The sequence below is a fragment of the Ammodytes marinus genome (genome assembly GCF_949987685.1).
Source record: "Ammodytes marinus genome assembly, chromosome: 5".
Lineage (NCBI taxonomy): Eukaryota > Metazoa > Chordata > Actinopteri > Uranoscopiformes > Ammodytidae > Ammodytes > Ammodytes marinus.
In genome coordinates, this window is record NC_137234.1 from 26660957 (window position 1) to 26674963 (window position 14007).

At 41.4% G+C, this 14007-nt stretch overlaps 1 protein-coding gene across 1 annotated transcript in view; it reads left to right on the forward strand.

Moving 5' to 3' along the window:
- Positions 1 to 14007, forward strand: part of nrn1la (neuritin 1-like a) — a gene marked incomplete at its 3' end in the record, with an annotated part of 70938 nt that overhangs the window by 40184 nt on the left and 16747 nt on the right. The window contains exon 2 of the mRNA XM_080028259.1: positions 8648 to 8798. Within this exon, the coding sequence (XP_079884385.1) occupies positions 8648 to 8798 (151 nt within the window). The remainder of the gene's footprint in view (positions 1 to 8647; positions 8799 to 14007) is intronic.

The window sequence follows — 14007 nt, forward strand, 5'->3', positions numbered from 1 at the left end:
CTTCCACACTTCCTCATCTCTTTTTATCCCCTTTATCTCTCTCCGATCGCCATCAAGTTTGCAAAGCCTGGAGAATTCTCTGGCTGTCCATATTAATCAGTCCCTCCACTCTCCGACAGCTCTCTCTCTCTCTCTCTCTCTCTCTCTCTCTCTGTCTCTCTCCCTGGGCTCAATCTCAGTTCAGATATCAAATATTAATCAAGGCCTGAGAGGTTGAGAAGCAGTTGATCAGCTGGCCTGTCATTGATCTGCCTGCTGCCCTCACCACCGATGTGTCCCAAGCAAGATGGAGTTATACATCTACTGTAATAAGCATTTGCAGGTTCAAGTTTTTTTTTCTTTTTCTCATCTTTTCTGCTATTGTTTACTGCCACTTGTGACACTTTTCCATTGAACATCTCCCCTTGGTAGCCCATGTGTTCATGTCATAACAGAGCATCTTCAAAGCCGGGACATTTTAAATTCCAAATATTCAAACCTAGACGTCTGCAGCTCAGTCCTGCTAGAGTTTAAAGAAGTCAATTCAAATTCAGGCCAGTGAGCACACTCCTGAAGCTGAAGCTGAACCTGACAGATTGTAGCCATTAACTAATGGGAAAAGTCTAGCAATAGAGCTTTAATAATTCCCCTGATTGACCCAGAATCTAAGTTTGCTAATGTCTTGGGCTCATTCAATGATTCATTTTCCTTACCTGCTTGTCCTCTCTAAGGGAAATGAAACCCCTTCCAGCATAAACTAAACAGGAGTCAGGGGCACCCTAAATTGATTGAGCCGTCACTCTGGTCCAGATCAAAATTTTCTCAACAACAATAGTACGGATTGCCATGCATATTGGTTTAGTTCTCCACATGGTGAACATTAAACTTATACTAATAATCATCAGAATACTCACATTGTCAGTGGGAGCTTTTTACCATGCTGATTTGTAATTATTTAGCTTAAAGCACTGCTGCGTGCTAGACCCCAGTGTGACCATATACTCTATTATCAAACCAAATGTCCACAGTCCAACCTTAAAAGATGAGAATTTAGGTAATTATTACCAGATGACACAATGTTTAAATACAAAAATAGAACAGATCTTTATTGTTTGCAAACAAGGGTCAAGACGAACAATACAGCAAGGGGATTGTAATGAAGTTACCGGAGAATGCAGTCATTCTCCAGAAGTAATAGGAAAATGTAATTAGGCACAAACCTTATCCTACGTAATAGCTTTTCAGGGTTGGAATATAGTGAGACATAACAATTCAAGAGGATGAGGAGTAGTCTTGAGTTAAAACAACCTGACTTTATCCTACTCAAGACCGAGTTCAGAGCATTTTGACCGATTCCATGAAGATGAATATATGAAATATATTTACACTATATTGTATTATCATAAATTGTGAATCTTCATGGAATTGGTCAAACTTCTTTGACCTCAGTCTTGTGTGAGATACAGTCAGGTTGTTTTATGAACTGAAGAGTCACAATGTATGATAATGTAGTGTAAATATATTTCATATATTCACACAATAATATTTTCCCTAACAGTTCCCCCTGTTTAGAGTCTGGTCCATTGGATCAATATGGAGGATCCGTCTCGCTGTGAGGCCACAGGGGTGGGAAAAAAAAACGATTTTCCGATTAATATCGATTCTCTCTCGGACGATTCTGAATCGATTCAGAAAAGTTAATAATCAATTTTTATTTTTTTTTTATTTTTATTTTTTTATACTAATACTTCCTGCGCCATTGCGCATGCACACCACACATGTGCGAGTTGTTTCCAAAGTGGCTTCAAAAGGGCTGAGAGCAGCAAACCCATGACCTGCACCGGCTTTATCTCTGTTTACGTTTTTGTATGAGAGCTGAATTCCAAGCCATACTTTTTGTACAATGTGTTGAAATGACATAGAAAATAATAGATAATAGAATAGAAATCCTATAGAAACATGATTTACGAGATTAGAAATAAAATAAAACTGAATCGGTTTAGTTTTTACATACTTCCATATTGTGTTGAAATGCAAGCTGCATTGATTATTGCACTGTTCATAGAAAGTCATATTTGTGACAAGAAAAGCTTTTCTCTTAATACAATATTAGAGAAGGCAATTCATCTGTTGATTGTCTTTAATGATCATCACAAAAGTAGGAAGTGATTAGCAAACTCCGAGTAGCAAACTCAGATGTGCATATAAATATATTTTTGAAATTCACACGTGTACATGAAAAATGTTTTGCATTGAGATGCATTGAAAATCGATTTTGAATCGAATCGTTGACCTCTGAATCGGAATCGGAATCGAATCGAATCGTGAGGTGCCAAGAGATTCCCACCCCTAGGCCACAGTGTTGAAACCATGGGGTCCATTGGAGTTAAACCACGCAGTCCCGTCAGACCAGCTCCCAGGTGGACAAAGCTCAATCAAGCCTCACAAACAGATAATTAGTTTACCAACCAAACCAGAAACAACAAGTTCCTGCCAGCTGAACAGATGTGCTTCTCTGCCTTGATTTCCCAAACTGCTCCCCCAGACCTCATTTCAGTTTGAAGAGTGGCTGGTGGAGATAATCATACAGCACTGTTCTGAAGAGGTCCTCTGACAAAGAAGTGTAGAAATTAAAACAAATACATCATGGGAATACCATATGTATCCTGTTGATTTACATGTATTCAATATAACGGGATGAACTACTACTGTAGAGATAATGCATATGTCCATATTGCTTCAATAATTCCCAGCTACTACCAGTACCATATCATTAAGAAAACAGCAGTTAGCTGTTTGAACTAACAGACCAATGTATTTCTGTAAGAAAACAATAGTTTCAATATCAAATTTTAAATTTGAATTTGTTGTAGTATTTCTGATAGTGGAATGAGACAATCAATATATTAATAGGCATGGAAATTGACTCGTGGTTAGCCTAGCTTAACGTGAGGCACATTGTATCTTGTTTGCATAACCTATACTCGGAACAGAAATTGTAAAGATGACGGGTCTTGACTTTACACTGAGTTATGTCCTGGAGCTCTTTCTTGGAGAACAGTGTCTGTCAGAGGCCTGCCGTCACAGTGAGGTTGCCAAGTTTGATTCTGCCCTGTCCAGAGATCAAAACATGTGCTCATCCATACCTGGCAACCCGAGCTGTAGCCACAGACACTGTGGAAAGTGCAGGGATGGATTCCAAATAGATACGTGACGGGCTCCGACAACTGAAAGCCTGATGTAAGACCACTTTTATAAGTGATCCCTATCCTCCTTTCGTCATTACCAAGTCTAGCACTGTGGGTCACTTACTCTCCTCCCCCCCATCTCCTCCATCTCCACCTCTTTTTCTCTCACAGCCTTTCTCTTTTCGCCAGACGTTTTTTTTCCACCTCAGGTCTTCATTAAAACTTGATGGAGATGAGTGAAGCCAATAATCTTCAGGGCTCCTTGAACAAACCTGCCTGAAATCAATAGGTTTGCTTGAAAGAGAAAAAAAAAATGCAAAGAGAGTAGGTGGGTGGTATAAGGTCTGGGTTATTAAATATTAAACTGCAGGTATCAGGGGAGAGAGGGGAAGACTTGGTGGTGATGCAGTGTCTGACCCAATTAGCGTCTCCTGTTCACCTGCCACAGGTTCCAGCCGTGCGCTCCACTCTTGACTTTTACTCAACGCGACAAGCTACTTCTGGGACAGTCACCGTCTTGAGGAGGCTATATCCACCGCCCGTCTTGTACACTAATCATGACATGATGCATCTGTGCCTGTCACAGCCTTGAAGGGGGCCATCTTAGCTCAGTGAAATATCCGTCCCCCCATCATACCGGCTCCAAAATGATCTCGCTTTTGAGGAAAGCTGGCTATCAACAAGTCACAATGAGGCTCCTCGGGATGTGCTTTACTTTTCAGTTAACACTGTGTCAGCTTTTGGTGTGTAACCTGTTATGGTTTTATTTTGGGACCGTGATGCCACTGTCCCTGATGGTTAGCCAGCACCCTGCCACCCTTCCAACCTTGCTTGAGTGTGTGTGTGTGTGTGTGTGTGTGTGTGTGTGTGTGTGTGTGTGTGTGTGTGTGTGTGTGTGTGTGTGTGTGTGTGTGTGTGTGTGTGTGTGTGTGTGTGTGTGTGTGTGTGTGTGTGTGTGTGTGTGTGTGTGTGTGTGTGTGTGTGTGTGTGTGTGTGTGTGTGTGTGTGTGTGTGTGTGTGTGTGTGTGTGTGTGTGTGTGTGTGTGTGTGTGTGTGTGTGTGTGTGTGTGTGTGTGTGTGCGTGTGTTCAACTTTGAGTCTGAGGCTTCAGAGAAAATGTGCTATATACAGTACGTAAATGAGACCAATGTATTGCTCAGGCCAGTGCTGCGAGTGATTTAAGTGAACAGATCGCTGATGAACGGTTAAGACAAATATGACAGAAATCAATTTAATCAAAGCTTCTACTTGTGTTAATGAGGAATGTTTTAGTTTTTATTATTCAAGATCACTGTTTGTTTTCATCAGCTCAGAGCTAGTCCCCCTGTGTGTGTCACCCCCTGCTCTCGTGTATACAGTGATAACTATTCAAACACTGTTACTCTACACACGAGCAGTCATTGGTGTGAAATGCCCCGTGGTGAGACAGGAGCTCCAAGATGAATGGGTAAAGAGATTCATTCAAATAGAAAAAAGGGAAGAAGGGAATGAGCAGCAGATGGCAAGAGAAAGAAAACTGCCAAAACATTTGCAGCTTTCTTCTGCGCCACCTATTGTCTCCACCTTCTATATACAACTGCTCCCACAGGGTGAGGAGAGATGGAAGGATGTAGCGTGTGTCACCCCTTAAAACAAATCGATTTGTGTCAGTCCTTTGTTGAATGTTTGAATTTTCTAGTTGAGCCAATCAAGGGACAGCTCATATAAACTATTCTTTCTTCTCTTGTCTCCCACTCAGTCAGAAATTGGGACATTTGCTATCAAATATATTTCAAAATCATGGTGCAATGGATGTGTCAACATACAATCTGTTCGTACTTTTTCCATTTTGTTCAACTGCATCATTCGGTTTGACTCCCTGCCCAATGTTTGCCGATTCATTTTTGGGAGGTCAACCAGTCCGTAACCAAGTGATGTATTTGGAGCTGCTGACGTCATTTTGGAACATTTGTCATGTGGATTGAAAAAAAATAAAAATACAGCTGCATTCATTCATTCTTTCCATGTTTGTTGCTAAATCCTTGGCTTTTTCCTGTCCTACTCCTTTTTAGAAATAGCAGTCGCATCATAATTTGCAACGATATCTTTTAGAAAGAAATGAAGTTCTGCCTGCCTGGAATATATATGTTTTACTCTCAACATAATCTGGAAATGTAATCAATCAATATATCCGGCAACTTGCAAGGTCAGTGAAAGATGTTGACGTTGGTTCAAGCTGATTAATGCTGGAGTCAGCGATTCTGGAAAATGCTTGTTGTCAAAATCACTTTTTGTCAAAATCAGTGAATATCTCCTCATGATCCGCTACCTCTCTGTACTGTGTGTGTGTGTGCTGAAAAAAGAATGGCTGCCTCTACCTCGAAGCCTTTAGCGATTTGAAGCACGGAACAGAAAAGAGTGTAGTTAGTAACATTTAACAAACCTTCTTCTGACATTAACCAAAGTGCTTTCTTTGCCCAAACCACCACACACGGGACAAGACGTGAGCACTGGTCTTTGGCATTCAAGTTTTCATTTCTGCCTTAAAGGTGCTCCGAGGAACTTTCAGTTTGTGTTCATTCTTACACCCCCCTTTTGGACAAAGGCGGTAGTGTTTTTACTACGCCAGCTGTAGTCAAAAATAGCATTGTTTGCGCTGATGATCTTGTTTGCTGTTACATGTCATTTATGATCATCATCGGAAAAATTAGACTGTTTCAGAAATATTTAAAAGTTCCTCGTAGCAACAAATTAAAATTGTATAATTATTATTATATAAAAAATTGTAACTCCAAGAAGGTTTTCCTGTCCCTTTAGTTTGTGGCTCAATCACAGGAAGGCCACGCCCCAAAACTTTTAGTTACTATGAGTTGTTTTTCTCAAACGGGCAAACAGCCGTCACTCGACACATAGACTCATTTGTATCACTGAGACATCCTGAGACATTGGGCGGTGACGTCCAGAGGCCTGGAATCAGGTAACAAACAAACAAAAAATCTGAAAAGGATTTGGAAACTCTGACTTGAATCAAAGTAGCGAGATTGAAATTTGAAATCCCGCTCCTCCATCAGTTTTTTTCTCAAGCTTCTGATTCACATTCATTTGCTATTGCTTAAAACGCTGAGAAAGGATCAGCCTGGTTAAACAGTGGGTGCTCACGTCCCAGAGGAAGCCTATAGGTCTCTGTGTGGTGTGTGTGTGTGTGTGTGTGTGTGTGTGTGTGTGTGTGTGTGTGTGTGTGTGCATGACAGCTGCTTGGTTTCACTGTCAATCCTTCAATCCTTTTGTAAATGCTGGAACCACACCAAAAATGATTGAATGATTATCAGTGATTATTTCAATGTGCATAAAACACATATAGAAGAATTGTTCTCCTCCTCACGTCTGACTCAACAAACAGCTTTGGGCTTTGGTGAGATGATGTGAATAGCTTTGTGTACAATGTAAATGACTGGAGTGACTGGGTTCTCAGGGGTGTGTGTGTGTGTGTGTGTGTGTGTGTGTGCGCGCGTGCGTGCGTGCGTGCGTGCGTGAGTAGTGCTTGACAGTGAAAAGCTTCGATGGGGGCTTTCTCCAAATTTTCATAAACACACAAGCAAGAAGTGGTTTCCTGAATGGGCCTCAAATGGTGCTCATCTTTTGGGTTCACGTGACACATAAAAAAAAATAACACTATAGAGAATATAAAGCATCTACGTAAAAGCACAAGTGTATGTTACCTCCATTCCTTTCAGACACCCGCCGTTAAAATGCATTTCCAAAAGTAAAAAAATGTTAATCCTCTTTCTGCAGATGGTCACACGTCATACTGTACTGAAAACATACAAGCAAGTGAAAGCAAGTGTCGTGACATGCTACACTGACAATTGACAAGTTGCTATACCTGGACTTCCTGACACCTGAAAGATTTAATACTGTACACCTGGGGCCTATCCGAAAAGTCCAATCTCCTAACCTATAAGCCTCCTTTCCTATGCCTTAACCCCTAAACGTCATCGGGGTTAAGGAGAGATGAAAGGTGCTTCCTATCGAACATAGGAAAGGACAGCGCTGTTTCAAATGAATTCGACTCCACTTTTCCTAACCAACGTCATTGCGCGACGGCGAGTATTGCTGACGTGAGTCACTCTAGCGTGAAACTACACTATAGCCTATTCTCCGAAAATTGACCACAACAAGCGCTCGTTTGATCCATGCGTTCTTTTCATATTGATTTTAATCAGGTTGTCGCCAACAGAGTGAGAATCACTCCCATATATCCAAATTCACATGTGGAATAAAAAGAGGCTAGACTTGTGTTGATGTTGAAATGAACTGCCCCCAGTAACTTCATTAAATGTGAAGTTGGTATTTTATTTTCTTATGGTGTAAATTATGTGCTACGAAAATAACTATTATGATGTTGGTCTTTTATGAGTTCTTTATTATCTTTAGCCTGTGTGTGTGTGTGTGTGGGGGGGAGGGGGTATTTTGTTTTAGCCGAGTTAAATCTTCCTCTCTTCTCCTCTCCTCTCTTCTGTTTTACCTCTCGTTCGTATTCGTGTAGAGTCGGTAAACTCCGGCGGTGGCTTGTTGCTTTAAATCTTGCCGCCGTAAAGGATTATGGGATACCACTATCTCCTTTCCTTTAGCATAGGTTGGTCAGGAGTAACCTATGCTAAAGGAGGGTTAAAGGATGAATCGAGGCTCCTTTCCTATGCCTTTCCTAAGCATTTGGAGAATTCGGATCACCTATCTGCCGAGCACTTCCGGTTCATCTCGATAGGAAAGGAAATTTCCTATGCAAAAAAAAGTTTTTGGATAGGCCCCGGGTTGGATCCTGTTCTCAAACATTAGGGTTTTTGGTTGTATTTGCATGTAGATTATAGAGGCTGATATAATCAATATTTCTTTATTACAGTGACTACGAGAAACTTTTAACGCACTAGCAAATGTACTAAGGATTGCTGATGCTGGTGTCGTAAAAAAAAAACTACCGCTTTTGTCCTTTGGGGGCCGCTAGAATCAACAAAAAACTGAAAGTTGCTCAATGTCACTTGAAACAATGGACCCATCAGATATAGCTTTAGCAAGTTGAGGTGGTCAGGTATTGGCTGCACTCGTACATGATTGCCCTGTGTTGATGCTGAGGTTAAATATGTGTTGGGACATGGGCCTCTGTGTCTAGTCTTATGTTTTGATGTGAGCCATCTATCAGCAGTGTAATGAATGAGACGGGACAGGATTTACAGTTAAGAAGGACCCACGGCTGCCAGGGGTATAGCTCTGCTTGTATGATGGATCAATCTCAACCACTCAGTCAATCATCAAAACAAAGAGCTTCGCAGAAAGCAGTGTCGTTACCCATTAACAAAGAAAGAAACAGAAATGCATGTACTGTTCTCCGCTGCATTGATATTCCCTGCTGTGATGGATTTCCCAGGTTTCTGATTATGCAGCAACTTTAACTTTCAATTCATCTTTTCTCTGTGTTTTTATTTTCTTTGTGTTTTTTTTTCCAGTTCTGAGCCCGGGCCCTGCTGCTGCGGCGTCAGCCCGAAGGTGTCACTCCATCTATAAGGGCTTCGCTCAGTGTCTCATGGCTCTGGGAGACAGTCTGACGGACAGCGCCCACAAGGACGAAGACACACACGAGATACACTCCATCTGCAGGTCAGAGTGTGTGTGTGTGTGTGTGTGTGTGTGTGTGTGTGCGTGTGTGTGTGTGTGTGTGTGTGTGTGTGTGTGTGTGTGTGTGTGTGTGTGCGTGTGTGTATTCAAATGTCTTGCATTTCTAAACCAAGCATGGCAGTCAGGGCATGTGTCAGTGAGAACTCATGAGGCTACTTGGTCGGGGGTGAGATAGGGTTTACAAAACAAAGACGGAAGCTGCCTGGGGGGGAAAGAAGCACGCATGCATGCAGTATGCAGAGCTCTGGAAAGAAAAAAAGTTTAGACAAGTATTTTACTATTCAACAAAGTCACTCTGCTATCTGATAGCAACTGGGCACACCCAGGACGCACATCTGTACAAAATAGATCAAGGTCTTGGTCCTCTTCACGTGCAGTTAAGAGTGCTATTTACTGAAATAGCCGTGTGTGTACAATAGCAAATAATGACTTTAACATTAGACACATAGTAAATTGCACTACAGTTCCACGGCTGTAAAGGAGGATCAGGGGTTCTAGAATGTACTTGAGCTTTTTATAACATGTGTTCAATCGTGGCCATTTTAAATGAGACTCTTCAGTATTATTAACTACATAAATAAGAGAAAACTGTTTATCTCCCTGTATGTTAGAAAAGAGAGAGCTGCAGTCTGTAGATTTGTTCTGCTCTGAGTTCTGCGTTATCGACAGCATGATATTAAAGATTCTGACGCACCGAACTAACATCACAACTGTTGATATTCCTTTGATTTAATCCTCCTCCATTGTTGTCAAACTAAATTATCATTGAACATATTGCCCTCATTAAAAGTGTCTTTGACAAGCACACACACACACACACACACACACACACACACACACACACACACACACACACACACACACACACACACACACACACACACACACACACACACACACACACACACACACACACACACACACACACACACACACACACACCATCTTTATTGCACTGCCTGCCAGATTGCCACAATGCTGCCAGGTGTCAGTTGCAGTTGAAGGAAAAATCACTTCCAACATGTTTATCCAGTGTATCATTTGTTTTGTACAAAGGTATCAGAGTTGATTTGACACTGATGATAAAAAATGCTACATTATTCTATCTATCTATCTATCTATCTATCTATCTATCTATCTATCTATCTATCTATCTATCTATCTATCTATCTATCTATCTATCTATCTATCTATCTATCTATCTATCTATCTATCTATCTATCTATCTATCTATCTATCTATCTATCTATCTATCTATCTATCTATCTATCTATCTATCTATCTATCTATCTATCTATCTATCTATCTATCTATCTATCTATCTATCTATCTATCTATCTATCTATCTATCTATCTATCTATCTATCTATCTATCTATAGCCCCTATTACACAGCCAGTGAAACCCGGGAATATGCCGGCCTTTCGGCCCTCCGCCCTGCTGTATAAATGCGACCGTTGCGGAACGGGGAACGAGAGGCGCAACAGATTGTTCCGGGAATTTTACTACCTCGGGGGGTAGTAAGATTGCCGACACAATCAGTTCTGCCTCTCTGTTTACAGTTTTTCTCAGTCGCTTTGGTGCTTTTCTCACATCACTATTAACATTTGCACAGCAGTTAGTGCATTTCTCAAAACAATTAGTGCAAACTGCAAAAGCTAGTGAATAACCTGCAAAAGTACGTCACTTGCTCAAAATGGATAGTCTATTCCTCAAAAGCAAGTACGTTAACCTTTAGAGTCTATCTGCTCAGCACTCTTGATGAATACCATTCAAATCTACCACAATGTCAATGAAACTACCAGTGTCATCAAAATGAGAAGTCTTGACACCATCGTTTATGAACAAGATAGTCAAATGGCTTTGTCATGTTTTCACTATGACAGTTTATTCTCTCAGTGTTTTCCAATGCAAAAAAAAGGTCAGAACTCGGTGACACTACCTGAAAATGCTCAAGACAGCACTATACACTACTTGTACAGCCATTTGAAAACTACAGTAAAGTTACACATTGCTGTAGTTAGGGGAGTAAGTGAGTACAAGACACTGAATACGTGTGTTTCACATTTTTACTGTATATGCTCTTTGCAATTCTACAGCATTGTGCAAAAGAAAAATACACTTCAGTCACTTATTTAGAACAAACGTAAAAAAACACCCTTTTGGTAGAGCTGTGCACAAATGTGAACAATATAACAGCACATATTGTAACTGAACATATATAGGTAAATCATTCTGGCACATCCAGACGTTCCTGTCTGTCTGGCCACATATTTTCATCTACATCACAACGGATATTATCCCTTGCAATGCAGCAAGGAAAGTATCTATGATAAAGAAAAGGTATACAATTTGCTTGACAGAATTTGATAACTAGTTCAACAATTTTGTATATAATGACTCAAGCAATGAAATGAAGATTATTAGTTTTATTGGGAACGACTATTCAGCATCCATAAGTATAGTTCATTTTGACTGACATGACATAAGCAAATGACAATGTTATAAAACAGCAGAGAATTGTATAAAAGCAACTGATACATGTCCAAAAGCATTTGCAATTTGTTCAGAGGAAGGAGAAATTGCTACTATGATGAGCTCAATGTTGCGGAGGTTGAACTAATAGTTATGAGAATTTTCATTCTGATCTGAGAAAAGCACCAAAGCAACTGAGAAAAACTGTAAATGCTACAGCTTGTCGTTGCGGAACAGGGGGGTGTTTGACGTTCCATAGCCTACATTCTAAACATGCGACCATGGTAGCAGTTGAAGGAAGTGTGTTTAACATTAACCACGGCGGCCTGATGTCCCGTAAAAATCACCAAATAAAAGGAACGGCGTATAATCTAGCTGGTCATAAGGTCCGCTGCTCAATCCAAACCCCCACGCTACATTTTCCAGAGTTTATGAGTGTATCTCTGCCCAGGGAAAGTTGTACAATGAAGTGGGAAAACTATTGCTAGACTAAGCTAGGCTACAACCGGATCGCCGCCGCTATTATCATCCATAAGCCTGAGCGTATATCCACACTTTATTTCTGTCTACAGTAACGTGACTTAACACACTGTGTATGTGTATGTCTGAATGGCAGAGCGCTGCACTCACAAAGAGACTGGCTGTCACACAAACACACACACACACAGACACACAGGTGAAGCAGTGAGCGGAGTGATTTTGTTTGGTTAACAGTCCCAGTGATGTTGGACTCTACGCGTAGCGAGATCAACCGGCACATCACGGGGACAGTAAAATACGGCCCTCTTACTGCAAGCCCCAGCACTTCTGCTCTCAATTCACCGGCCAGTGTTGTTGTTGTAAAGCACCTGACCGGTGCGGCGCTAAATGTTTACGTCACACCTGACACTGCTTACAAGCACCCCTCTTTCATTCTGGAACGCTGTGTAAAATGGCAACTTGATGCGCCAGCAGGCCGGCGTTGCTTGGTTCTGTGTAAATAACACAGAAGCAAGCAAAGCCGGCATTGGCGTGTTCCGTCAATATGCCGCAATCTCTGTGTAAAAGGGGCTTATAAAGAAAGAAACGTCTGTCTGTCTGTGGCTCGCATATCACTCTGACTGTTAGTCAGATCGGCCTGAACTTTTGGATGTGGCTTGGGCACAGCACGAGGGTGTGCATCCTTGAGGTTTGGAAGTTTTTTGGACCAATTGTGTAGAAGTTATAATTATTATATCATGCTGTCGTGCGCATATGTGTGCATACTGAAGGCTGCAGTGTGGACGGGCATGAAGTAATCCCCGATTAAAACCGCCTCCTTCTGATTTGATTGGCTGCTGCGACCAAAATCTACATTGACGAGCGGGACATGGCCGCGCTAACACTGCAGTCCGCTCAGTGTAACGATGAAGCTAGGGGTAGGCGCCTGTTGCTGTGAGTGAACCTGGCCAATCAGAGCAGGGCTTGCTCTGATTGGCCAGATTCCAGGCAGAGAGCAGATGGGGACAGAGAGCAGTTGGGGGGGTCTCAAAGAGAGTTGTATTTAGGCTCTTAACAGAATGTTTTCGCAGAGAGGCTAAACTGCAATGCCAGTTTGAACCACACAAATAGCATTAAAGGTGCTCTTTAAGTGTGTATTCTACTTGGAATGGGGAAACTAGCTTTTAGTTGGTCTAGCTTGCAGTTAACACACATGTAAGTTAACACATGTTAGCACACATTCCCATTAGACCCGCTGAGGCGTCTGCAGCTCTTCTAGTGTTGGCTGCTTCTCCTTCATGGTTCTAATTGGGCTCAAATCATAGATGGGACTGAGCTAAGGTATCTGTCCCCAAGCTAGATACTAACTACATGTGAGGCTGTTGAAATTTAAAGGAGATGAACACAATTCTTGCTGAGAGTTTTATGCTTTGATTCATGTCTGTACGCCTATTTTAAAGCCACTGCAGCAGACAGTTAGCTTAGCTTGGCATAAAGGCTGGAATTCTTGAAAAGCGCCTGTAAAGCTCCCTAATAAACACAATCTCTTGACATTCATGTGCCAACCAATGTGTCAACCATAGCGAAGCACGGCCTGTACTTTGAATGCAAAAGTCTGTCCCTGCTTTACAGTAATGAGCGAGGGACAACGTTACAACATTGGTCAGTCGAGTGTTGGAGTTTTCCTCAATTTACCGTAGCACCTTCAAAATGAATAAGTGTGCATAATCCTGAATGACTTCCTCCTTAATTGATTACTACAAACAAGAAAAGAGCATTTTATCAGGTGGGTTATGTGCTGGACTAAATACTGGTCTGGGCCAGTTGCTTGGAAACCAGTGTACTCCAGGAAGTTCCCGGTCACAGGGTAAATCTGTTCACATTCAGCATACACACTAATTCTCTGCAAAAAAGAAATAAAAATAACATATTTCCCTACATTGCTGAATTGTGAAAAGCTATCTTTAGTGCCCACTCACACAGATGGTGTACTAATCAAATGACCAGTAAACCAAATATTCAAGCCCACAGGCGAACACTAACGCAAGGAGTGCAGAATAATAAATAACATTCAAATCTCTGGTAATGTCTTTGGTAATTACAATTTTGACCAAACAAGTCAAATATATACTGTAAGTCTCAACCAAACACAATGGATGCAATGATCTCTAGGGTTGGGTATCGAACTATATACTAAATGGTAAGGTGGTAAGGATACTGACAAAATAACAGCGGCACTACTCAGTACCGATTCACGT